General features: G+C 40.3%; 1 protein-coding gene across 6 annotated transcripts in view; it reads left to right on the top strand.

The window, feature by feature from the left end:
* LMBR1 (limb development membrane protein 1) overlaps positions 1-25,782 on the top strand; it is a 162,742-nt gene that overhangs the window by 71,750 nt on the left and 65,210 nt on the right. For all 6 annotated transcript variants that reach the window (XM_067747583.1, XM_067747582.1, XM_067747581.1 and 3 more), the window contains 4 exons: positions 7,141-7,267; positions 7,740-7,808; positions 8,614-8,678; positions 11,688-11,760. In XM_067747583.1, the coding sequence (XP_067603684.1) occupies positions 7,141-7,267; positions 7,740-7,808; positions 8,614-8,678; positions 11,688-11,760 (334 nt within the window). The remainder of the gene's footprint in view (positions 1-7,140; positions 7,268-7,739; positions 7,809-8,613; positions 8,679-11,687; positions 11,761-25,782) is intronic.

Raw genomic sequence — 25,782 nt, 5'->3', positions numbered from 1 at the left:
AACAGGTATAATCATATTCCATAATTTTGATGGCTTGCTCTGTGGCAGCCTTTTCTGTAATTCCTAATTTACTCTTCTTTAAATTTAGATTAATAACTGAAAATGAGCAGATTCCTTTTTATGAGTTGTTATCTTTCAAAAGAAATGATCAATTTGAAATCAATTTTTGAAGAGTTCATATGCTTTGACTGCAGAGGTTTATTTGTTTAAATGTTTCTTATTTGTCTGCTTAAGCATGTGAGTGTACATTTTAGACATTTTTTCTTGATATTATTCACATATTTATTATAGAAAAAACATCCTCTTGGAATGATAATATTGATATCTGTTTCCTTTTAGAAAGACTGTTCACATATACTTTTTAATCACATAAGAGATTTATTTGGGGCTTAGTTTGTAAGTATATGTGGATAAATATGTGGCTATTTAACTTCATTGTCACTTTCAGACTGGTTTATACTTAGGTTGCATTTTAAATGCTATTTATTTTTCTTAATGAGAGAATGTATTTTTTCTTTATATAAATAGAATGGAGTAATTCTTAAACTTTGTAATGGATTTCTTCTCTTTGACATAAATGCTACTTGAAACACTAATCTATAGCATGTTAAAAGAGGCTAATCTAGAGCTATAGCATGTTAAAAGAGGCTGTTACTTTCACCAGGCTGTTCAAAGAATTTTATGTCAAGGTTAAATTTAGGAAAATGACCAGAAAGTACTTGAGAGTGCAGAGAGTACTTAGATTTTGTTAGAAACAGACTGTTAGTAGTCTGCTGTGACCTATATGGTAACCATTAGCCACGTGTGGCTATATACATTTAAAATACCTAAAATCAGTAAAATTAAAAACCAGTTCTTCAGTCACAGTAGCTACATTCTAAGTACTCAATAAACACATATGGTTATTAGCTATGTTAATGGATAGCACAGAATAGAGCATTTATATCATCACAGAAATATATGTTGGACAGCACTGTTCTATGCTATTTAATCATAAATAATTTGTTCTTTTTTCATCTATGATTAGTTTGCACACTGTCTAAACAGCAGAAAAAAGAGTAAGGCCCAACTTTAAGGATATATACTTACGCAGCACCCCAGTTAGAGGTGCAGTCCCAGTTAGAGAATGGTGCTAATGAGGTTCGATTTTTTTAAAATTTTTAATTAATTTTATTGGAGTACAGTTGCTTTACAATGTTGTGTTAGTTTCTGCTGTACAGCAAAGTGAATCAGCTATACGTATACATATATCCCCTCTTTTTTGGATTTCCTTCCCATTTAGGTCACCACAGAGCACTGAGTAGAGTTCCCTGTGCTATACAGTAGGTTCTCATTAGTTATCTATTTTGTACATAGTATCAATAGTGTATATATGTCATTCCCAATCTCCCAATTCATCCCACCCTCCCCTTGCCCCCTTGGTATCCATATGTTTGTTCTCTATGTCTGTGTCTCTTGCAAATAAGATCATCTACCATTTTTCTGGATACCACATATATGCATTAATATACGATATTTGTTTTTCTCTTTCTGACTTACTTCACTCTGTATGACAGTCTCTAGGTCCATCCACGTCTCTGCAAATGACCAAGTTTTGTTCCTTTTTATGGCTGAGTAATATTCCATTGTATGTATGTACCACATGAGATTTGATCTTCATTGTTTGTTGTTGCATTAATGCATCTGTTTCCCAGGTGCAGGCCCGTACCTCGGTTAGTAAGTTATGACTAAGAGTGGCATGATCAGATTTGCATTTTGAGAATATCACATTTCCATGCGATGTAGGCACCAGGTCAGGGAGAGACAAGAGTGTGGATGTAGGACTAGTAGCTAGGAGGCTGGGGTGTTCACCAGATAGACGTCGTGGCAGTAGGAAGAGAGGTGGATGAACTTGAGTCATAATTACATAGGAGAATCAAAAGGACTCGGTGTTTGACTGGACCAGGGTCCAGGGTGTGTGTACGTGTTTTGGGGAGGGGGGGGTGCAGCAGGAAAGGAGGTGACAGGGATGTTTCCAGAGTGTCTGGCAAAACAACAAAGTGGATAATGGTGCCATTTATTGAGGTATGTGACACGGAAGGAGGAGCAGGTCTAAGGGATAAAATGATGAATTTGATTTTAGAATTCAGTTTAAGGTAGCTGTGAGATATCTAAGGCAAGGTGGCCATTGGGATGTATGGATCTTGGCCTCAGGGGTAATATTTGGACTAAAGGTACAAACTTGAGAGTCGTTGGCCACGTGAGGAGGCAAGATCATCCAGGGAGGAAGAGAGAGTCTATCTGGTAGACCATCTTCATGAGAATTGACTGAGGAGCCGCTTTGTACAGGTACTCAGGAATTGACAATCCCCGTGGTAAATGTGTTCCATGCTGATGTTTGAGAAGCATTGATACAGCTTGTGAAAAGATGAACATCTAAGACTGTGCCATCGGAGAAAAGGGGTCTGAGATACTTTCCTTTACCGCATGAAAGAAATAGGGATGGAGACAGAGATCAAGGGATAGGGGAAGGGAGCTGAGGGGACGTGCAGACCACCCAGCTGTGTCTTACTAAGGGAGAGGTAAGGTCCCCTGTAGTTAAGAACGTAGGGCCTGAGATTAGGGTCAAGGAGACTGGAACACGTTTACAAACCTTTGAGGGAATTATTAGCCAGAGATCAGTATAAGGATTGCCGGGTAACATTGAAGGCCTGCTTTGGAATATGTAGTAGCAAAAATTTCTCATGATTTTGTAAATTTCTTTAACAATGCTGAGAATTTGGAGTGAACTTCCAGGTGGAATTAAACTGGTCTGGTGGAAGTTAAAGGGGCCAGGAATACTAGAATATTATTGATACTGAATTATCATTAAAATATACTCGTTCGCTATGGGGTTTAGACCAGTGAAAACAAGGCTGATTGGAGGGATTGGGAAGATGAAGGGAGGAGAGATAATCACGATGAGGACATAGAGCTAGGTTAGAGCTAGGTTAGAGCTAGGTTGGAGCTAGGTTGGAGCTAGGTTAGAGCTAAGTTAGAGCTAGGTTAGCGCTAGGTTAGCGCTAGGTTGGAGCTAGGTTGGAGCTAGCTTAGAGCTAGGTTAGAGCTAGGTTGGAGCTAGGTTGGAGCTAGGTTGGAGCTAGGTTAGAGCTAGGTTAGAGCTAGGTTAGCGCTAGGTTAGCGCTAGTTAGAGCTAGGTTAGTGCTAGGTTAGAGCTAGGTTAGAGCTAGGTTAGTGCTAGGTTGGAGCTAGGTTAGAGCTAGTTAGAGCTAGGTTAGCGCTAGGTTAGCGCTAGTTAGAGCTAGGTTAGAGCTAGGTTAGAGCTAGGTTAGAGCTAGGTTAGTGCTAGGTTGGAGCTAGTTAGAGCTAGTTAGAGCTAGGTTAGAGCTAGGTTAGCGCTAGGTTGGAGCTAGGTTGGAGGGCTGAAAGATTGGAGGAGACTAGGAGGCTGTGGGCTGAGGGACAGCTTTACCATGTGACCTCTCAGAATTGGGCCTGAGAGATGGTGGGGTCTGGTTAGCTGTGTGGGCGGCCATAGTAGAATGCAGGTCAGGTTCATTATGAGCGTGTATGGTGCTTAGGGTGGCAGGGGATGTGATGAGAAGCTCTTGTGAACTGGGTGCTCGTGTATCAAGAAAGATGGGATTGTTTCTTCTAGGTCAGTACATGGTAGGTGGCAAAGATGGGAAAGAGTGACAAGGTGGCATTCGAAGGTGGTATAAATTTAATTGAGAAAGACAAATGATATGCGAATTCCCGAGCCTTGGAGATTCCAAACACAAAGGCAACAGTTTGAGTTATTACGGTTAATCCTTACTAGGTACCAGACATTGAGCTCAGCATGTTGCACATGTTGACTCATTTGGTTCTGATAACAACCCATGAGGTAAGGGTGTCATTAAGAAACTCATTCTACAAAGGAGGAAACTGAGCCACAGTGTGGTTTAGGCATTTGCCCAGAGTTACACAGTTGGTCAGTGATGGAAACAGGATTTGAGCCCAAGTGGTCTGCTGCTAGAGTTGGGGCTCTTAACGAGCTTATTATACTGTCTATCTCATACACCGAACTTGGATTTTTTTGTGTGTGTGTGCGGTACACGGGCCTCTCACTGCTGTGGCCTCTCTCGTTGCGGAGCACAGGCTCCGGACGCACAAGCTCAGCGGCCATGGCTCACGGGCCCAGCCGCTCCGTGGCACGTGGGATCTTCCCGGACCAGGGCACGAACCCGTGTCCCCTGCATCGGCAGGTGGACTCTCAGCCACTGTGCCACCAGGGAAGCCCTGAACTTGGATATTTTTTAAAAGTTATTCTTACTGGTGCCAAACTCTTGGATCTTTATTATTGTAAGAAAAAAATTGAAAATTAAAACAACATTAGTTTGTTCTCCTATTTCTTAAAGTCATATACATCCACTCTAAAAAATTCGGAAAATATAGCAAGGCACCAAGTATACAAGAAAAATAATTCCCCGTCACCGTAGCCCTAGACGGGACAGTTCCTTTCAGCTGGCCTTGCAAGGCTTGCTGGACATTGTCACTGTAAGACCCCTTCCTGCTTCCGCTCAGGGAGAGGGAGCTGTAGCCAGACTGGCGGTGGGTTGTCTCACTCCCCTTCACAGCTCAGACCCCAGACACTTGCCAGCTGCCAGGTCATGGGGGCCCTTACTTCTCCTTCCTGCCTACGGCCTGAGTGAGAGGATTCATGGCTCGATCCTGGGGGTCTTCTTGTAGCCCTGAACCCAACCTGTGTGGGCCCTTGTTTGTTCTTACCTAGAAAGCCGTGTGAACTTTCCATTCTTGTTGCCCAAAGCTTTCCAGAACTGCAGAGGTCTGAGATATTATGGTACTTGCAAGCTGACAGGTTAGTTTGCCAGACTCACAGACCCTGGTTGTAGACACAGACTCCTGGGTCAGAGGCTTCATTACCTAGTGTGCAGGCACAGGAGCCTCCTGTTCCTGTCAGTTCCCCAGGACCCCGAGCCCCGTGGGGGTGATGTGGCCTAGGTGGGAGCTGTCCCCACAGTGGGCTCGTGTCATGGCTGAGGAGCCCGCATTATTTGTAATGGGGTGCAAGCAAGCCTGCCTGCCCTGTGCTCTGCGGGGGGACCTTCTCTTTCACACTGTACGGTAAGCAGACCTGCCTCTACTGCAGAGATACCATCTCTGCCTTCCAAGGCTGTTTGCTGTACAGAAGTCTTTGAAAAGACAGTCCAGAGTGAGGACTGCCCCTCCCTCTGCTTGTGAGATGCACAGAAGTGGGAGAGACCCATGGAGCACTGCCTTTCAACACAGACAGATTTGATGAAAAACAAATTTAACTGCTAAGAAATACTTCTTACAAAAATATCAGAGGAAGTGTGTAAATCTTATTGGTGATTGGTTCCCCAAATTTATTATCATTATAACACTTAAACTTATTGTTACATTGTAATTGCTTAATATAATAATTATAACATGTATTATTAAAATGCCTATTTTTTGGACATCAGGTCTCAAACAGTTCCAAGCAGCACTACTGTTTAGCTCATACATCAAAACACTTAAGACACGTGTTACATGTTTTGAGAACTCTGATGTTCCCATGGGCTGGTCAGAGGCATGCAGGATTCGGGCTCCAGTCAGAGGCAGAAAAAGACAAAGCTGAGGGGGGGTGTAACACATGCACTCCAGAGCCTACTCTTTTTATCTTTTATTTATAGACTTTCCAGATAATATTTAATGTGTGATTAAAAGGTTCTTGCTTAGAAAGAGAGGAAGAGAGAAAAAAATCAGTGCTAAAAGGTAGTGGTCATGTTCTGGTATCCTAATGGTTTGAATGTATGAAGTGTAGATTCAGAGAGTTCTTCAGTAAGTAGGAGTGTATTTTTTAGTAGTGCATTTTGTGACTGTTCCTGTTTCATCTCGCTTGAGTAATAGCTACTGTGAGATCTAATGTGTTAAATAAAATACAGGTCGTCATCACTCTGGTTTACTGGCCTCCCTTGCTGTGAGTGTGTAAGGTGCCCTGACCCTTCCATTTGAAGGCACATTTTAACCTGTCAGGGGCAGTCTGGTAAGGCTGGACTAAGAAGAAAAGACCACTTCAACTCTGAGTCGTCATTTAGGGCTGGGAGCACTTTGGCCATGGCTTTAGGACATTTCCTTTCCTGTTGAATTTGAGGAACTGGGGTGCTGTGATTTAAGTGCAACCTGTGTCTGTAATTCAGAAGTTAGAAAATAATATTTAGGGCAAAACTGAAATAAGTCTATGTTTTAGATTTTTATTTATAGTTCATATCTTCAAACTTTTTAATATGGAAGGAAAGATTACGTGACTTATTGAGAAACATGGATATAATTTTGGTGTGTTAGATGTTGTAAATTAGTGCATCACAGTATAAAATAGCAACATGAATCTTTACATTTAGGTACAGGTTCAATCATGTGATGACTTTCTAAGAATATGAGAAAGTTGTTTTTTGTTTTTGCCTTGTCCCGTAGGTGTTGATTTTAAGTCTGGCCTCTCGTTTGGCCCTGAGGTCAGAATTTGTTTTATATTTGAAACAAAATTGTGCCTGATGATTCTTTATTATATTCCAGCCTCGTGGATTTAATGAAAATTCTATCTAATGTGGAGAAAGGGACGCTATTTAATTGATATAAATACTATCCATTTCAACGGTTTCTAAGGCTGGATTACCACGAGGAGTTCTTCGTCTGGGCACTAGAGGGCTCTGGAGGCTGTGGGGAGCTAAGAACCCCCGTGTTCTCTAGTAGATAGATGGTGCTTTATGCTTTCCCCAAGTTGGGTGTTCTCGGAACTGTTTGGCGGTCACCTTAATTAGCCTTATATTCCCTTGATTAGAATCACAGATAAAAATTTGTTAATCTCCTTTCTTGGTGGAAAGTGTTAGGAAAGTAATTAATTGTTTAAAGTGGCTCTGCAAAATGTTTTTATGAAGAATTGTTTTGGTACTTTCTTCAAAGCTTAATGGTGTTTTACATAATTTTGAAAAGTCAGCTTAAACGTTACAACAGTAAACATTTAGTGTTTTTTGTCCTGCTAATAAATGTAAATTTCCTCCCCTTTCAAAGAATTTTTATGCTTTCATATAGACAGAAACCTAGTTGTTCATGTGATGAAATAAAATATTAAAATTATATCTTTATTATATTTTTCAGGGAATCCGAGCCCGAATTTTAGAAACTCTGGTCATGCTTATTCTTCTGGCCTTGCTTATTCTTGGGATAGTGTGGGTAGCCTTGGCGCTCATTGACAATGACGCTGCGAGTATGGAATCTTTATATGGTACGGATTGACTTGTTTAAACCAGTTTCTCTAGTGGAGACTACAGTTTGGAATATAATTACACATTCACTTTTTAAAACATTTTAATAGTTCTTTGTATAGTTAATCCTTGTTGTTAATTTACAAAATTAAAAAGTCTTTCGACATGTTTAAGGAAAGAAATGAATGTTTGTGTGTTTCTTGTATGTAGAATGAGCAAGCAGCTTTTCAGATTTTTTTTCTTCCTTTGGTTAATTGGTTTCTGTTCTTAAAATTCCATGGAGGCTCATTTTCTCCCTCCAAACAGGTTTTGCAAAAGGGTTATTTCCTGTTCTTCTGTTTTAGATCTTTTTATTGTACAATTTAGAAATTATATGGTTTAGTAGATTCAAATAGGCAATTATGATGTTTACTGTACATTAATTTATAGTCAGTCTATATATCAATGTATGGTATTTTGGATGCACTAAAATATATTTACATTTTTTAATAGATCTCTGGGATTTCTACCTACCTTATTTATATTCCTGTATATCATTGATGGGATGTTTGTTACTTCTCTGTAAGTATTTTTCTGACATAATATTGATAATAAAGTAGAGTTGTTCTGTGTTCTAGAAAATTACAGACACGTTTCCCGATGAGATTCCTTAACAGCTTGGAGATGTTTTTAAAAGTTGGCCCTTAACTTTTTTTGTATGTTCAAGATAAATTTTGATAAACTGAAACCTTGAAATAATAAGATACTTTTGTTTTTCTCTAAAGAAAGCCTCTTCCACAGAGTTGGAAAGAGACAGGGAGGGGGAGAGAGTCAGACATGCACGTGCCTCCCCCCCATCACAACACTAGCTTCTACTTTTGAATGGTTACGGTGGAATTCTGTATGATGAATTGGCAGTCTTTTTTTCACAATTTGTTTTCTTTTACTTAAGGCATCTCAACATGTCTCAGAGATGTTATAAGCAGATAAAAGTAGGTAAAAGGATGTAAGGTTATAGTTGTCACTTTCGGATATTCTTGTCTGATACTTGATTCAGTTAGTACTTGAAATTTAGTCTGTTCTCTGGTTGGTTTTCTTTAATTTCTTTTAAGTGAAAATACTTATTATTATTCAGCTGCTAGAAACTGGCATATCCTACCCCTCCTTTAGTCTCCATGAATCTTTCCTTAAATATAGGAATGCCCGTCATCTGTGCACGAACCCCTAGAGCTTCTCTAACGGTGATATTGAGGAGCCCTGTGACAAAACACTGCGAGAACCTAGATTGGAAACAAGCGTTTTCTTACAACAGCAGTCTTTGAGTTTGCTGTATTTTGGGCTAGCAGTTTCTCTCCTAACTCTGAAGTGAGCTCTCTCTGTTCTGCAGTGTGCACTCCAGTTGGCCTCTCCCGCATGTTCACAGTCATGGGGCAGCTGTTGGTGAAGCCAACAGTGAGTATGATGTTGTAAACCATTTTGTTTGTTAAATAGACATTTTTATATTTGAACATCTTTTAGGTTCTAAACTAGCATTCAGAAACAGAAGAATATTTTTATGTGTTTATAACCCAAATTGTCATTGTTTTTATTTTAATCTTTTTCCTCTTTGGAAACCAAATTTGCTTTTGCTCTTAAAATACTAACCATAGGCACTCAGCTAGAAATTCTTCTAGCAAATTTGAAGACAAAATGTATAGATATTTACAGGTATTTTAGGAGCCCGTTATCTTATATCAAATGGTAACTCTTTTGTGTTTCAAAGTTTATATATTCTTTGACTTACAAAGCAGTTATTTTCTGAAAGTTTGTCTGCATATTATATCTTGATTAATTGAATTATACCTTTCCCTTTAATCTCAGAAATGCTGTATATTCATTTAAAAATAATTTTCAGTTGGTAGTAGTTTTGATGATTTGTCCCTAAGTTACTTGGGCCTCTAGCTATTTTGTCAAATATTTAATAAAATGACCATAATTCTTACCTGTAGCTAGGGAATTGTCACATTATTTTCATGGATCCTCATTGCCTACAAGCTCAAGTCTAAACTATTCACATGATACAAGGCCTTTCACAACTGTCCCCCGCTGAATTTGCCTGTAGCTGCCCCTGCCCCCATTGCTTCCCTGGTGACTGATTCTAGCCAGTCTCACAGCTGACTTGCTGTGCCCAGAGCAGCCTGGATTCTTCCACTTCCCAGGCATGTCGAGGGTCTTTCTCCCGCTTCTGCCTCTTACCTGCTTCAGCCACCTGACAGTCTCCTGAAGTCCTGGCTCTGAGACCAGCTGCGTATACTACCTGTCTTTGACCCTTGCCTCACTTCTTCTTTAAGCTAAAATAATCAAGCTCCTTCCTCTGCATTTCTCATATTCCCCTTTATATTTCACTAGTAGTATTTATGAAATTATTATGGTTATATGTTTTTCTTCCCTATCAGTGTAATTCATCAAGGGAAAAAACTGAGAGAATATCATGGTAGACCTTCTTTTAGTAAATGCTTGCTTAATTTTGAAAGTTTTTTTAATAAATAATCTTTGTATTTTCAAAAAATAAAAATGGATTTTTTAACCTGCTACATAAATGTACACACACTCAAATACAATACATGTCCTATCAAATCTTGAAATTTACTTCCCTCTTAAAGACGTTTTGTGACATCGCATTCATTTAGTTTCTTCCTAATTCTCTGGATTTTTTTTTTGTTGTTGTTGTTTTGGTCTCTCCATTTCTACTTTCTTCTCCCTAAAATAGGCAAATGTTTAAAGTTCTGTCCTTGGTCTAAAGGTGCTCTGCTCTATTTTCCTGAGCACCTCTGCCACTTCCACATCACTTCCTAGTGAGAAAAAGAGAGTGAATACAAACTACAGTATATTTTAAGTGCTATAATTGAAGGCCCTGTGGAGCTGAAAACTCAACAGATACAAAATCAAACTACTTATCTCCCCTCCCCAAGCTTATTTTCTCCCAAACTTGTCAATTATTAGTAACATGTTCAAACTTTTTAATGTTTGCCTCTTTTCTTGTTCCTAACATCCAATAATAATGGGTATTTATTCAGTAATTAAGTATATGCTATATGCTTGCACTAAGTACTTTATTTACATGCATAATTTCATTTAATCCTGATGACAAACCCATAAGTTAGGTGATGGTGTTCTTATTTTATGGTTGAATTATCTGCGGTTCAGGGAGATCAGGTAGCTTATACAAGATCACAGATCTGAGAGGATGAGGCAGGATTTGAACGCAGAGGCTCTTTTCAGCGCCTGGGCTCTGGACCACTCCTTGTTCTGCCATAAGCTCCAGAGTCATCGAGCAGCTTTACTGCTAAGTGTACTTTGTACCTCTCCACCTGTATGTTTTGCTTGTCACTTCCTCTGAGCAAAATGCCTTTCCTCCTTTTGGCAAATGAAGCTATTGGGTAAGATGCTACTACCATCAAAACCATTTGCCGAGACTTTTTTCTTCCCAAATAGAAGCTGGGAATCTTTCTTCTTCTCAACTTTTGTTAACATTTTATTTTAGCTTCAGTTATGACATTACTTTCAATTCTATAATTTTTTTTTCTTTTTGATTTTTCGTTTCTCTCCTGGACACTAGAATATAAGCTGTTTGAGGTCAAGGACTAAGTCCGATCCATATTTAGGTCCCCATCAGCCCAGACTGGCTAAGAGCACAGGCTTTGAAGACAGATAACTTTTCTTTGCCAAACCTTTGTTTCTTGGCATATTACAAGATGCAGCGAGAGCGGTCTGTTTTTCATAGGGTTGCTGTAGAATCAAGGGGATGAAGCACACCAGCCCTTACACAGTGCAGATAATATCCCATATAATTGGTTACTGGTTAGTGAGGTTTTTTGGTGGTTGTTTTTACTAGTGTTGTATACTGTGGTAGTGAGTGGTGTGTATGTTAGCACACTATTTTTCTAGGGTTCTGTCTATAGGATGGTTTTCATAATACCAGTGTTTAATATTTGTGGACATTTTTTAGTATATAATGATGATGTAAATGGAAAGTATTGATGGTAGTGATTTAGTTTATAGATTTTTTGTTTTACACATTATGCAGGTTAATGTAGATGAGAAACCAGTGCTGGACTGGGTGATCTATTCCTCTGGCTCTAAAATATTGGCTTGGGCGTAGAGATGTTATTGCATTTAGCTTTTTGGATGTTTAGAATTCATACATTTGTGTGCCATTGAGAGAGTTGCAGAGTTCTTTAATTCTTTAAACTGAAAAAAATCAATTTAAATGTATGTAGATTTTGTGATAATCAGCTTTTGATGTGCTTAGTTATATACTAAGAATTTCTACTTAATTTGCAAGTAGAATAGTTTGAGCATTTTTAATTTAGATTCCTAGTAATTTGAATGGTTATCTAAATTATAGGCCAGATAGCCTAAATATTCTCGTAAGCACTACTTACGTAATGTATTATTCAATAGTTTGATGTTTAAATTTAGATTCTTGAAGACCTGGATGAACAAATTTATATTATTACCCTAGAGGAAGAAGCAATTCAGCGACGACTAAATGGTATGTATTTATTACATATTTTAGACCAGAATAAAAAATTATTTAATTCAAAAAAGACAGATAATTGAGGGAAAAAATACAAGCCTCTCAGTACTTTGTGCTGTTGCCTGAGGCCAAGATGTCAGAGAAACACGTGAACTTCCCAGGTGAGGAGAGGGTTACTGAGGAGTAGCGGCACTTTGGTCAGGGTCCCATCTCTCTCTAACTGATAGTAGCTGTAACCAGCAGGGTCAGTTCAGTGCTGGGACACTGGCCACTAAGGTATATCCCTCTTCTACCAGATCCTAATGTATTGGAAGCATTATGACTTGTAGTTGCTTAGGTTCTGCAGATTTGCATGTTGTCTTAGTGACTGTAGTATCCCTACCTCATGTCTCTCCTGTTGAAATCTCTAATGCATGGTAAAACGCAGGGTTTCTCTGACACTAAGGGACCAAATTAGACTCTGTTGTACTTAGGAACTCTGTTGTCATTTGGGGATGCTGTTCATTGTTAGCTGGTAACCATGTAAGCATGTCAAAGATTTTAAAATTTAATTTTTCATTACTGATCATTTGTGGCTTCAAATGATGAACCAATGAAGAAAAGAGTAATGACAGTTTAACAGAGAAATGACATAGTAAAATTTTCTTTATTTTACTCAAATGAATTTCACCCTGCACTCTTTTCTCCTACAAAGTTTTTTTTTAAATGTTGAAAACCTAACCACCAAGATCAGATTATTAATAGCTAACCATAATTCAAGAGTTGGTATAAAATGGAAGGTTACTTTAACTGTGAAATACTGAGAAATGGGAAGGAAAATACCTGTTTTCTTCAGTTACAGATAGTGAATTTAAATCATCAACCCGAAAGTGTTGATAACATTTAGAGCTTTATTCTTAGATCAAAGAATTTCAGATTGTATCTATTCTAGAGAATTCTTGTCAGTAATAATTATATGCTTTGATACTGATAACTTTTAGACTGGAACTACAGGTATCTTTTATTCTTCTAACTCTATTAAAGCTACTTTAACATATAAGCCTATTTAATTTAAGAATTATAACTTTAATCAATACTGTCAGCTTTATCATATTTCATTAAAGTAGTTAATATTATAATGAATTTGTCTTAGTTAGGTAATCATGCCGCTGTGTAATAAAACATGCCTGAATCGTAAAGAATACATGTCCAGCTGCCTCCTGCAGTACGTGGGGCTTCTGTGTCAGCCTAGATGTATACTGGTTCTGCCTTACAGCTCAGGAGGCTAAGAGCTAGGGAGGGTAAAACACACTGCTCTGTGAATTAAAGAATTTGAATTAAGTCTAATCAAAACAAACTTCCACATACAGGCTTTTCTCACTTTGTCCTTCAGCAATGGGGAAAAAAAGTCCCTCCAGAATCTTTCTAGATCCTTGGCTCCTCACATCAAAAGTGGTTCGTTATATCTAAAGAAATTGAAAAGGAGGACTTTCCTGCTGGCACAGTGGCTAAGAATCCGCCTGCCAGTGCAGGGGACACGGGTTCAAGCCCTGGTCCGGGAAGATCCCACATGCCGCGGAGCAACTAAGCCCGTGCGCCACAACTACTGAGCCTGTGCTCTAGAGCCTGCGAGCCACAACTACTGAGCCCGTTCGCCTAGAGCCCGTGCTCCGCAACAAGAGAAGCCACTGCAATGAGACGCCTGAGCACCGCAAAGAGGAGTAGCCCCTGCTCGCTGCAACTAGGCAAAGCCTGCGCACAGCAACGAAGACCCAACACGGCCATAGATAATAAATAAATAAATAAATAAATAAATTTATTAAAAAAAAGAAAAGAAATTGGAAAGGAAATACTTGCCAGAAGTTTAAGGTATTATATAATGAGGCAAAGCCAAAATAAACAAAACTCTCCAGCTAGCACAGTAATGTTATAGTTTGTAGAGGATTAAGGATGGTATGATAGCTAATGCTAAGTGTAATTTTATTTTCTGCCGTTTTGGGAAGCCATGCACTACTTCTGACTGCTCTGTTGGTAGGTTGTCATTAAAATCTTTCCAGTGAGACTCTTTGTTGGCATAAATGCTATAGTTTTGCTGTTTGCTGTTGGTTAGCACTATGGACTGTTTCAGGTAGAAAATAATAGGCTTGTAACATAAAGCGTTCTATGGCAAAATGGACATTTTGACTAACATAGACTAAGAATTGTGAGCTTCAGTAAAGTATATTTATCAGTATGTGCAGAGGAAAAAACCAAGATGGAACAAAACTGTATTTTATGATTTGCTATTTTTTAAGAAAATATAGATCATGGGAGGTTAGTAATGGAAATCATGCCATGGATTTTATTTTATTTTAATTTATTTATTTTTGGCCACATTAGGTCTTTGTTGCTGCGCACAGGCTTTCTCTATTTGCAGTGAGTGGGGGCTACTCTTCCTTGCAGTGCGTGAGCTTTGTTGCGGTGGCTTCTCTTGTTGCAGAGCACGGGCTTCAGTAGTTGCAGCACACGGGCTTCAGTAGTTGTGGCATGTGGGCTCTAGAGCACAGGCTCGGTAGTTGTGGCGCACGGGCTTAGCTGCTCCGCGGCATGTGGGATCTTCCCGGACCAGGGCTCGAACCCGTGTCCCCTGCACTGGCAGGCGGATTCTTAACCACTGTGCCACCAGGGAAGCCCCACAGGGATTTTATTTAGTACTGTGTCAAGTGTATTTTGTTGTAACAGTTATTTTATATTTTAAATTATTTTTAAAAAGTGAAGTTTTAACTTTTTTACTCTGGGCTATTAAAAAGAATTGCAGAATAGAGTAAAAGATTTTTAAAAATACAGATTACAGCGGTGATTCACCCCAGAATTTGTGATGGTGTTTGCTAAGGGCACATTGAGTGTGCTTTCTTGGTTTGCGTGGGCTGTGATGCGCATCGCATGAATCTTGAATCTTGGGAACATCTGCATGGTTTGCTCTGATCCCAGCTTTACAGTTATCTGGAAAAAACATGATACTTAATATCAAGAGGTGCTTTACTGGGGGACTAACACCATTTTTTCTGGACGATAAGATGACTTGTTGTGGTTGTTATTATATCCCTGGAGTTGGGTTTTCATGCCTGGTGTTTAAGTTATCAGTGTAGCTTTAGGATGGGCTGCCTGCCTGTGACTTCTCCGTTGCTTCTCGTTGACCCTTGATGGTGCTAGAGGTTTTGTTCTTGTTAATATTATTGTTATTTCATAAAATACAGTGATAAAATAAAGCTAACGGGCATACTGTTATAAAGAAGCCGTCCTGTTGCCAGTCTGCTCCACTCTTTCTCCTCCCTTTTCTGTTTACTGCACGTCTTCTTCTAAGCACCAGACATTGTGCAGGTGAATTTAGAAGCTGAGTCTCAAGATCATGGACTAGTTAACTGAAGAACAGGAAAAGAAATGGTGAGACTCTGTGAAGGTTGTGTCCAGCGCTGAAAGGCTTGGAAAGAAATAAAGGGGAGCTGTATGGGATCCTGGAGCGGGAGGGAGCCCGAGCACCACGCCATCTGGCCAAGCCCCCTTCCCTCACGTCCACCTACCCTGGCAAGAGTAAAGTGACGTCCCCAGAGCTCGTGCGGCTCTGGCAAGACTCCTGTGCCTTCCCACTCTCGGCACTTGGAACCCGCAGGGATAATGGGTGCGTTTTGCTCTTTGCCCCTTTCTGCCAGCTGGCATGAAGAGCCTGGGGTATGCAGTTCTTTGCATCTCAGACTCTGTGTTCCCCATGTCTCTCTTTGGCCCTTTTCTGCCCCAATTTCCCACTGTCCCCTAGCTCGTGAACCTTCTGCTTTAGCACTTGGAGCTGAGCGCTCACTCGGCAGCAGAAGCCTGGATGCTCAGCCTTCGCCCTCTTGCGTGAAGAACCGTGCTTCCTCGGGAGCTCCCTCGGTGGGACTCTGTTTCCCCACAGCCTTGGCTGGCCTCCTCTTGCTCTCTTTCAGACACTTGGAATCTCGCGTCTTTGGACCTTGACCTGATTGACGCCTTCTCCCCTTTTCAGGCACCCCTCCCACCCCAGGCTGTTCCTGCGCCCTCCTGGAGGCTGTTGTTTTATCTCCTCATTCATGATCATTCTCTCTACAACACCTATCATAATTCTTGGTGGTTTCAGTGTCCCAGTACTCTGGGAGCTCCTTGACCTCTCTCTTCCAACGATCTCCCTCAGCTGCTTATTGCCTGGGATTGTAACGCAGGCCTTGTCATGAGCGGGAGCTCAAGTTCTTGCATAATCTCAGAATCAGTCGTCCTCCTCTCCAGCTCTGATTTTTCCAGCTCACTTCCCACAGTTCTTCAGTATTGAGACTTAATGTGTCATTTATTTATCCTAATAACTTTTCATTACCAGCCCCACCCTTTTCCATCATACCCTTGCTTTGTCACAGTTTAAATTCCTGGGCCGTCGTTATAACCGGTCCCTCACGTGCACCCTCAGTCCCCTTTCCCTCTCACTCTGTTGTACTCATGCCTGGCGAGACTGCAGCCTTGCTTCCAGCCAGCTCTGGATGTCCTCTGCACTCACGTCTGTTCACCTCTGACCATGACTGCCTGGCCTTTCTTTATGTGCATGACCATAGGTTCTCCTTGATGACTATTTATATCTTCTCTTTTCTCAGACCGTCTTCACTGTCACTCTCAGGTGATAACTTTGCTTCCTATTTTCTTGAGAAAATAGAAGCAATTATGACACAACTTGCACGAGCGTTTCCCTTTGTGTGGATCCACCTACCTGCAGCTGCCCCTGCTTGTGCTGCCTTTTCTCCTTACACTGTGGCTGCATTGTCCCTGCTTCTGGCTACGGTTGGTCCTCCCCTGTTGCACTGGATTCTGTCCCTTCTCACTGATTCTAGGACAGAACTCTAGCCTTTCTACGTTTCTCTTACAGAATCAGTTTTTCACCAAGTGGATCATTTCCATCAGCATAGAGAATTACTGTAATTTTTCTCAACAGAATGAAAGACCAAGTGAAAGAAAGGAAGGAAAGGAAGGAAGTGTCGATGAAAAACTAATCAGTTGATCTAAGAAAGAAATGGAAAATTTTATTCAAACCAAATTGAGAATTATAACTTGGGAACAGTCTCTCAGAAAACTCCAAGAACCGGTCCTCCTCTTAGAGGCGAAAGCGCAGTTGTGTGAGTTTTTGAGACCGAGGGCTGTGCATTAAGTGACGTATTATCAACAGTTTATACAATCCAGACCTACACATACAAAGTGAGTAGTGGGTAGTGGGTCATCGCGGTCCTTTACAGGGTTAAGAAGGAAGGTTATCTCCTAAGGAGTCGTCTTGTTGGTGCCAGGAGAACGTTGCTCTTTATGGTTGAGCAGGTTTTCTGCAGATGGGGCCGTGTGGTCAATGCATAGTGCAGATACATGGTGCACAGTGTGGTGAGAGAGGCGGCCAAAGGGCAGAGAAAACTTCTTGTGTTAAAATTTTCCTTGACTTGCCTTAGAATACAAATTTTTCTTTCCTCAGAAGGAAGGAAAGCAAATCAATCTGGTTTGACCTCCTACCTGCTCCAGCTCACCACCTCATTGCTTTCCCACTTTTAGAGCGGAACTCCCAAGGGTTGTATTCTTGTTGGCTTCATTTCTGTGCTTTGAACGTTTGGCTTTGAACTCACTTCTGCCTCCACGACTCTACCGAAGTGCTGGTGCCAGGTTGGCCCCAAGTTCAGAGTCCTCGTCTTACACTCCCCTCTCCTTGAAATTGTTTTATTCCACTTGGTTTTCAGTTTGCTACACTTTCCTTGTCCTTGCATTTAATGGGCTGCTGCTTCTCAGTCTGCTTTGCTGGGTTTTCTCTGTGTCCATTCCTTCTTCACACGGGACAGCCTCATGCCTCGGTCCTTAAACTTCTCTTTTCTGTTTGCCTGCCCTCCTCTGGTTGTGTCCTTTGGCTGCATGGCTGTATACCACCTGTGTGCTGCTGACCTCCAACTGTGTAGATCCAGCTGCCTAGTAGACACTCCACTGGGCTAATTGGCATCTTGAACATATCTAGTCCAGGATCAGCTAATTCCACCTCTGTCAGAGTGGACCCATCCCTGTAGGTGGCAAATCCATTCGTCCGGGTGCTCAGGCTAATATCTCGGCGTCTCTTTCTCTTAATTCCCATGTGGGTTCCTTCTCAAAGCTGTCAGCTCTCGCTTCAAACCTCTCCAGCATCTGACCGCGCCTCACCCCTTGTACTGTCACCGCTCTGGTTTGAGTGGCCGGTCACCTCTTGGTTAGATTCTGTAGTTTCCTGGTGGGCTCCCTGCATCTTTGGCCTTGTGAGTCAAGGAGAGCGCTTGAAAATGTAAGTCAGATCTCACTTGCTGGCTCCGGTCTGTAGCTTCTGCATCCTCTGGCTTCCTCTCCTGCAGTCTCCTTGCTGTTCTTTTCTCATGCGGCCTGCCCCGCCTCTGCCTCCTGCCTTTCAGGTCTTTACCTAATGGTCCCCTTCTCCGGGGGCTTTCCCACGCTGTGAGCGTGAGGCTGTGATTTCGTAGTGCCAGGCCCCTCCACCCTGGCACTTCTTTCCCCCTTCCTGCTTTATCGTTTCTATGGCACTTCCCAGTCGCTGACATACTGCTCACTTTTCATATATTGCCCATCTCTCCACCTGGAACAGGAACGCCACAGGGCAGGGATTTTTGCTTGTTTTCTTCCTGATCCTCTGATACTGCCAGACATGTGGTGGGTTGGTAGTAAATCCTTGTTGCATACGTAAATGGATAGATGAAAAACACACATGGTGGATGGTTGTCATTTTACCATAGATGTGAAGAAGGAAGAAGTAAAATTTGGTGACAGCATAAAAGACAATCACATGGAAGAGTATTTAGGAAAGCCCATAGTAGAGACCTCTGGAGACAAACCAAGATTGAGGGGCTGGAGGACCGTGTGTGCTGGGTGTTAGTGAAGAAGCAGAAGTAAGGTGATTTTCCCCTATTGTTAACCCAGGAAATGGGAGCAGTCACAATCCATTTCTACTCCAGGACCCCTGAAGAGTAGCCCAGCAGAAAGTCTCATTACATTAATCGTGGTAGAAAATCTTTTGTAATTCCTTCCCAGGATAAAGTTATATATTTATCATTAGCCTGTTTAAGTGTTTAAGTTATGCAACGGCATTAATTGAAATAATTAGCTTTTGTGTGTATAGCCTATGGGTGTACTGGGTACCTTTAGAAGCACCATAATGAATAGGAATTATTTTTTGTTGTTTAAGTTCACACCCTTCACAGTTCTTTTAATGTAATTTATTTAAAAATATTATAGCCTTTGAACTTAGTGATTCAATTCGGTTTTGCTAGGTACTGTTTTCATCTTCACGATAAAGAGTTAGTATATCACTTTCGGTGGCGGTTACTTTCCTGCTTCGTTTTGATCTTTTTTTTAAAGCTTTTTCTATTGAAGTTGATATTGATTCTTTATTTTTAAGAGCACAGAAGATGTACTTGTTTCATTTTTGCTGAGTGTCATGTTGCAGTACCTTTGTATTCTGAAAGGTAAAGGATTGAAAAAAACGACATATCTGAATTTTTTGTGGAACTAAGTGACCTGTCAGAAGCATTTTGTCACCATCAGCCCTTGAATCTTGCTGTTCATAACAAAGCTGAGTTTGCCAGGCAGTCTATGCTTGCTTTAGAGTTCTAGCATCCTGTCGGAAGCTTTCCCATTGTCATTGGCAAGACAGTCAGCTATATGATGTCTTTCACAATAGCACCTTTAATGGTATAAGGAGGCTTATGTTGGGTTTTATCTCATGTCCACTACGTTACTTTCATCTTGACTTTCCTTAGGCATTCTTCTGTAGGCCAGCAATGGTTATTCTGTTGGTTATACCACTGAAGTGAGACTGTCTCAGATTTAGCAGACTCTGGCCCACTTCGAGAACTGTTTGGGCTTGGACGGGCTGAAGGTGATCAAGTATCAGCTTTCATCAAGAACATACATAGCAAAGATTGTAGACACTGAATGACCCTCTTTTGGGCAATACTGTGATAGAAGAAAATATTTAGTAATATCTTGACTTCATGAACTAACAGAAAAGAGTATTAATTCTACTGGTAATACTAATTAAACGGTTTCTAATAAGATATCAAAATTTGGGTCCAAGGGTATGAAACTGTGAGAGACACCTTGTTACAATTTGTTCAGTTTCTTGGGCCATATAATCACTTTTCATGACAATAAAATATGACCCAGATAATGAGATGATGAAGGGATGAAATGAATTGGCTGAAGGTACAGTATTAGTAGATGAGGAATACTTTGTAATAACAAACTACAGAATAATTTAAGAGTTAAGTAGCATATATTCTCTGAAATTTAGAGAAAGAGATACTCTGTATAGATGATCCAGATTTGTTAGCAGAAGATGAATTAATGCATATGAGCTGCTTGTTCAACCACACTTATGTGGAGGATAGTGTTCCCGAGAGTAGCACATATAAAATAATCTTAACATCTTATCTAGCTTAAGATCTACCAATAACTTATAGCTAAAGTAGAAAAAAAAAGGCCAAACCATTACTTTAAAATCTTTTTTTTTTTTTTTTTTTAGATGTTGGGGGTAGGAGTTTATTAATTAATTAATTTATTTTTGCTGTGTTGGGTCTTCGTTTCTGTGCGAGGGCTTTCTCTAGTTGTGGCAAGCGGGGGCCACTCTTCATCACGGTGCGCGGACCTCTCACTATCGCGGCCTCTCTTGTTGCGGAGCACAAGCTCCAGACGCGCAGGCTCAGTAGTTGTGGCTCACAGGCCTAGTCGCTCCGCGGCATGTGGGATCCTCCCAGACCAGGGCTCGAACCTGTGTCCTCTGCATTAGCAGGCAGATTCTCAACCACTGCGCCACCAGGGAAGCCCCCAAACCATTACTTTAATTGTACATAGCTTCATATAATGTTCCTAAAGCTGATTGTTTAATACTCTCCATCTTGCTTGTGGTCTTTTATAATCAAAGTATTTTGCGGGCTTCCCTGGTGGCACAGTGGTTGAGAGTCCGCCTGCCGATGCAGGGGATGCGGGTTCGTACCCCGGTCCGGGAAGATCCCACATGCCGTGGAGCGGCTGGGCCCGTGAGCCATGGCCGCTGAGCCTGCACATCCGGAGCCTGTGCTGCGCAACGGGAGAGACCACAGCAGTGACAGGCCCGCGTACTGCAAAAAAAAAAAAAAAAAAAGTATTTTGCATTTTCAAAATTGTGTTGAATATCAAAAGTCTCATATTGCTTGGTTCTATAATTAGCCATATTTTTGTGGATGTGTTAGAAGTAAATAGAAACTATTATTTTAACAAATGTTAGCACTGCAAATGGAATAGAAATAGAGTTTTTGAGTATGCGAGTTGTCTGTCTCCTCTGTAGATAGTAGTAGTATTTGTTCATGCCCAAATAGATGCTTTAGAGAGTTCATGGCCAGGCTTCAGTTTTCAAAAGCTTTCTGGGGTCTGTCTAATTATCAGTGGCTTTATGGTGTACAGTAATTGGTGTTTGCTTAGGGGATGGAGACTGTTCATTCTATGAATTATTAGGAGTCTTGGGCTTTAACAACTAACTTGTTTGTCTAAGTGACTAGAAATAATTAAAAGTACTTGAGTGACTTCACATTCTTGGTGATAGAAATAACTTTGGTCAATTTAAAGTACTAAGTATAATGAAAATTTTAAAGAGTTACTTAGATAACAGATTTTCTAATCAGCTTTCTTTTGGCTATATGCTAAATTTAAAAGTTAAATGAAAAAATAATGTTTATACTAGAGGTATCTATTTCCAAGTAGTATTCATTATGGGACTAAGTTTAGGACACTGAATTGTTTATGGTCCTGAATTGTTTAGGGAGATTGTTTTTTTGCTTCATATTCTTTGAATTGTTTACATACCCAGTTGGAGATTTATGTTTGTTTTTAAAAATACAACATTATATATTTTATATTAAATAATTAGTGTCTGTCCTTTAACATATGAATGCATGTCAGTTAAGGCTCTCTTACGTATTAAGAAAAGGTGTGGGCTTCCCTGGTGGCGCAGTGGTTAAGAATACACCTGCCCAATGCAGGGGACATGGTTTCGAGCCCTGGTCTGGGAAGATCCCACATGCTGTGGAGCAACTAAGCCCGTGCACCACAACTACTGAGCCTGCGCTCTAGAGCCCGTGCTCTACAACAAGAGAAGCCACTGCAGTGAGAAGCCTGCGCAGTGCAACGAAGAAGTAGCCCCCGCTCACCGCAACTAGAGAAAGCCCGCGTGCAGCAAAGAAGACCCCACGCAGCCAAATATAAATAAATAAATATCTAAAAAAAAAAAAGAAAAGGTGTAAGGACAGCTTAATTATTGAAGAAGTGCTGGACTTTGGGAAATTATGTTATCTTGCAAGCAAAATATTTTCAATACCACACTAGTTTTTCAGTTTAAGAATAAAGCTGGGAAAAGTTGCCTTCAGCTATTAGTTTTCCTGAATCCAAAGAGATGGGTGGGGCAGGATCAAAAATACTCATTTGATCAAAGTTATTGGCTCTGAAGGTATTCTTACCTGTGTAAGAAAGATGAAAGGTGTTGTTTTTATTGCATGCTAGTAACAGTGTAATTTTGAACTAATTGGTGGTGAACTGCCAGTCACCTAGGGGGAATGCAAATAGATACTCTTACAATTTCCTTTGAGGTAGTGAAGTCTTATGTTGAGGCTGGAAGGAAAACAGAATAATACCGTTAAATTGACCTTAAATGAGCTGCTTTGTGGTTTTCTTGGCGAATCCCTTTTTATTTTTCATGACTAGTCCAAACAGGTTTTGTCTACCAATTTGACTTATTGACTAGACAATGCTGACATTGAATATTTTAGATTCATTTTGAAGTAAAGTAATGATAATACAGTTCTTTAGGATATTTTGATCATTTTGTCGCTGCCGCTTAAATTTGTGTAACATTCCAGAATTCTTTGCAGTGTATCATGATTCCTTACAAGAGCCATCATTTCCTTCCAGTCATTTATAATGGAATATTCCGCCCAAACAAGCTTACTTTTCTCACTTAGGTAGTGAGATATACAGTAAAGGATGGTGGTGTCTTTGAAAATTGTGTCATTCCAGATGAATCTAGTCATTTAAAAAAGGCGTGATTTCTTTGAGGACAATAAGAATGTGTTCTTGATTTTAGTATGCAACTCAGTCAGTGTTTATTAACTACGCATTGTGTGCCTAGCATTGTGTCACCAAAAAATAAACACACAGTGTTACAGAAATATCACTTTAGTTATTTTCCTTTGAAAACATTGATTAGTCTAGACATCTGTATTGAGCTTTGTAGACATCACACCCACAAAGTAGGCATTTATGTCTTTTCACTTAATTTTACATTGGCAGCAGGAATACTGTCTACTCTGATTCCCTTTCAAAATTCTGAATATTCATCAGATTATTTTTTCTAACAGTGAACTGGTTACTGGAATAATGCTTTTCTTCACAAGTATAGGGAATGAAATGTAGTTTGGAATTGTATTTGTAATTTATCAGATATAGAAGTTAAATGAGCATTAACTACAGATACATACCGTATAATTTGTAAAGAAATGAGATAAAAAGTAAAATATACTTATCTCTAAGACTATTATATTCAAAGATACTTGAAAATCTTATAATGCTATGCCATCTTACTGTAAATCTCTGTTATACAGAAATATCCATTAATTCTGTAACTTAAATGTTTCTCTTTTTGTTTTGGCTGCTAAATTTGTAGTCAAAATTTAGTAGTTTTGGGTCACACTACCTGAATACATCTATACTGTCTTTACCCCTGTTCTTTTATAAACTATATACTGGCAAGTAAAATGATGAAACTCATGAGCTCTGGAAATAGTGTATAACATTTCAGTGCTTGCAAGACCTCAGGTTCTCCAAAAGAGAGAATGTTGGATTTCTCTCTCTTTAGCGATGGACGGAAGTGAGAAAGGAAATGCAGTGGGGAATACTTACCTTTTTTAGAAACCTGGGGTAAGACTGAAGTTTTGTGATTCCACAAGAGGGCTTAGTGCATTTGTACCCTGCTGCCTTGGGTTGTTGGCCTGAATCCTCCCTTCAGTATTTCTCCCTTTGAGAAAGGAGCACTGTTTGTATCTTGAGAGATGCCAGAGCATTGAGTTGTCTTTCTCCTGAGTCAATATTTCTGGTCAGTTCATCCGTACTCCCCAAGAACAAAAATTACTGGGCCCTCCAGATGTTTTGTCACTGTTTGAGCGACTGTGTGCGCTGAGTAGGTGTGAAGGGAAGAATAGCGGCAGATACAGAAAAGTTACCATTCGCTTAGGACTGAGTGACGAAGGCCAAGATGAATAGCGAGAAAGTGTGATTCCAATTGAAGTTAACTAATGGGAGAGACAAATAAGAATTTGTAATTAGCCCCCAAAAGTAAATACCAATTTTCAAAGAGATATAATTAGAGTAGAAAAAGGATTGCCTAGAATGTGGGAAAAACATTAAAAATTCAGTAGACAAAAGATGTGATAGTCCTTGTGGTAGACAGAATAGTGTCGCACGAAGGTACCCAAGTCCTAACCCCAAGAGCCTGTAAACGTGACCCCTTACATGGCAAAAGGGACTTTGCAGTGTGATTAAGCAAGGGGGGTCTCAAGATTATCCTAGGTGATCTGACAGGCCCGGTGTCATCACAACATTGTTTTTTTTAAAATAATTAATTAATTAATTTATTTATTTATGACTGTGTTGGGTCTTCATTGCCGCGTGTGGGCTTTCTCTAGTTGCGGAGAGTGGGGGCTACTCTTTGTTGCGGTGCACGGGCTTCTCATTGTGGTGGCTTCTCTTGTTGCGGAGCACAGGCTCTAGGCGCGTGGGCTTCAGTAGTTGTGGCACCAGGCTCAGTAGTTGTGGCACGCAGGCTCCGTAGTTGTGGCTCGCGCGCTCCGTAGTTGTGGCTTGCAGGCTCTAGAGTGCAGGCTCAATAGTTGTGGCGTATGGGCTTAGTTGCTCTGCGGCTCCGCGGGATCTTGCATCAGGGCTCGAACCCGTGTCCCCTTCATTGGCAGGCGGATTCTTAACCACTCTGCCACCAGGGAAGTCCCACAGCATTGTTATAAGTGAAAGATGAGGCAGGAGGGTCAGAGAAGGAAATGTGGCCGTGGAAGCAGAGGGTGGAGTGATGTGAAAAAGGGACCATGAGCCGAGGAGTGCTGGCAGCCTCCAGAAGCTGGAGAAGACAAGCAGATTCTCCCCTGGAGTCCCCAGAAGGAACACAGTCCTGCTGACACCTTGATTTTAGACTTCTGACCTCCAGAACTGTAAGATAATACATTTGTATTGCTGTAAGCCACTAAGTTTGTGGTGATTTGTTACAGTAGCAATAGAAAAATAATACAGTCCTTCTGAAAATTGAATTAATCATCTGGTAGAATCAAGTGGAAGAACTATTTCATGTCACAGGACAAAAGAACAAAGAGAAGGAAATCACTAATGAAATAATAGACATGGACTACAGAGCTAATATACCTAGTCTAAGTAATAGACATCTAGGAGAAGAAAAAAGAACAAGTAGAAAAAAGTAAATGAATAATAGAAGAACTTGTCAGTGAGCTGAGGAAAGACTTGAGTGTACATTGAAAAGGTCACAGAGTCATAGGCAAGATTATTAAGCAGGAAATAAACAGATCCAGAGTTATATGATTCACGAATTCCAAGAATAATGATGATAATAATAAAAAAGATTTACAGGCTTTCACATAGAAAAATTACTTACATAGGAGAGAGAGACCAACATCAAACTTCCCTTTTATAACCTGTTAAGGATTATTAAATAATCTTAGTAGTCTTAGGGGGGCAGGGAAGATTGCAATTAAAAACTCATATATTTCCAAAGATGTCATATATCTATTAGGGCACAAAAAGACATTCATTTATTTATTCATTTTATAGCTGTATATTTAGTAACTAGGTACTATTCTAGTCATTAAGGATATGGTGGCTTCCATATCACTGGAAAACTTTAGTAATAATCTCAAACTAAATATTTTTAAAACAGTCTCAGCACAGTCCAGGACTTAGGAGGGGTGA

This window comes from Pseudorca crassidens, chromosome 8 (assembly GCF_039906515.1).
Source record: "Pseudorca crassidens isolate mPseCra1 chromosome 8, mPseCra1.hap1, whole genome shotgun sequence".
Taxonomy (NCBI): Eukaryota; Metazoa; Chordata; class Mammalia; order Artiodactyla; family Delphinidae; genus Pseudorca; species Pseudorca crassidens.
The sequence above is the reverse complement of the archived record's forward strand: the minus strand, read 5'-3'. Positions and strand labels throughout refer to the sequence as shown.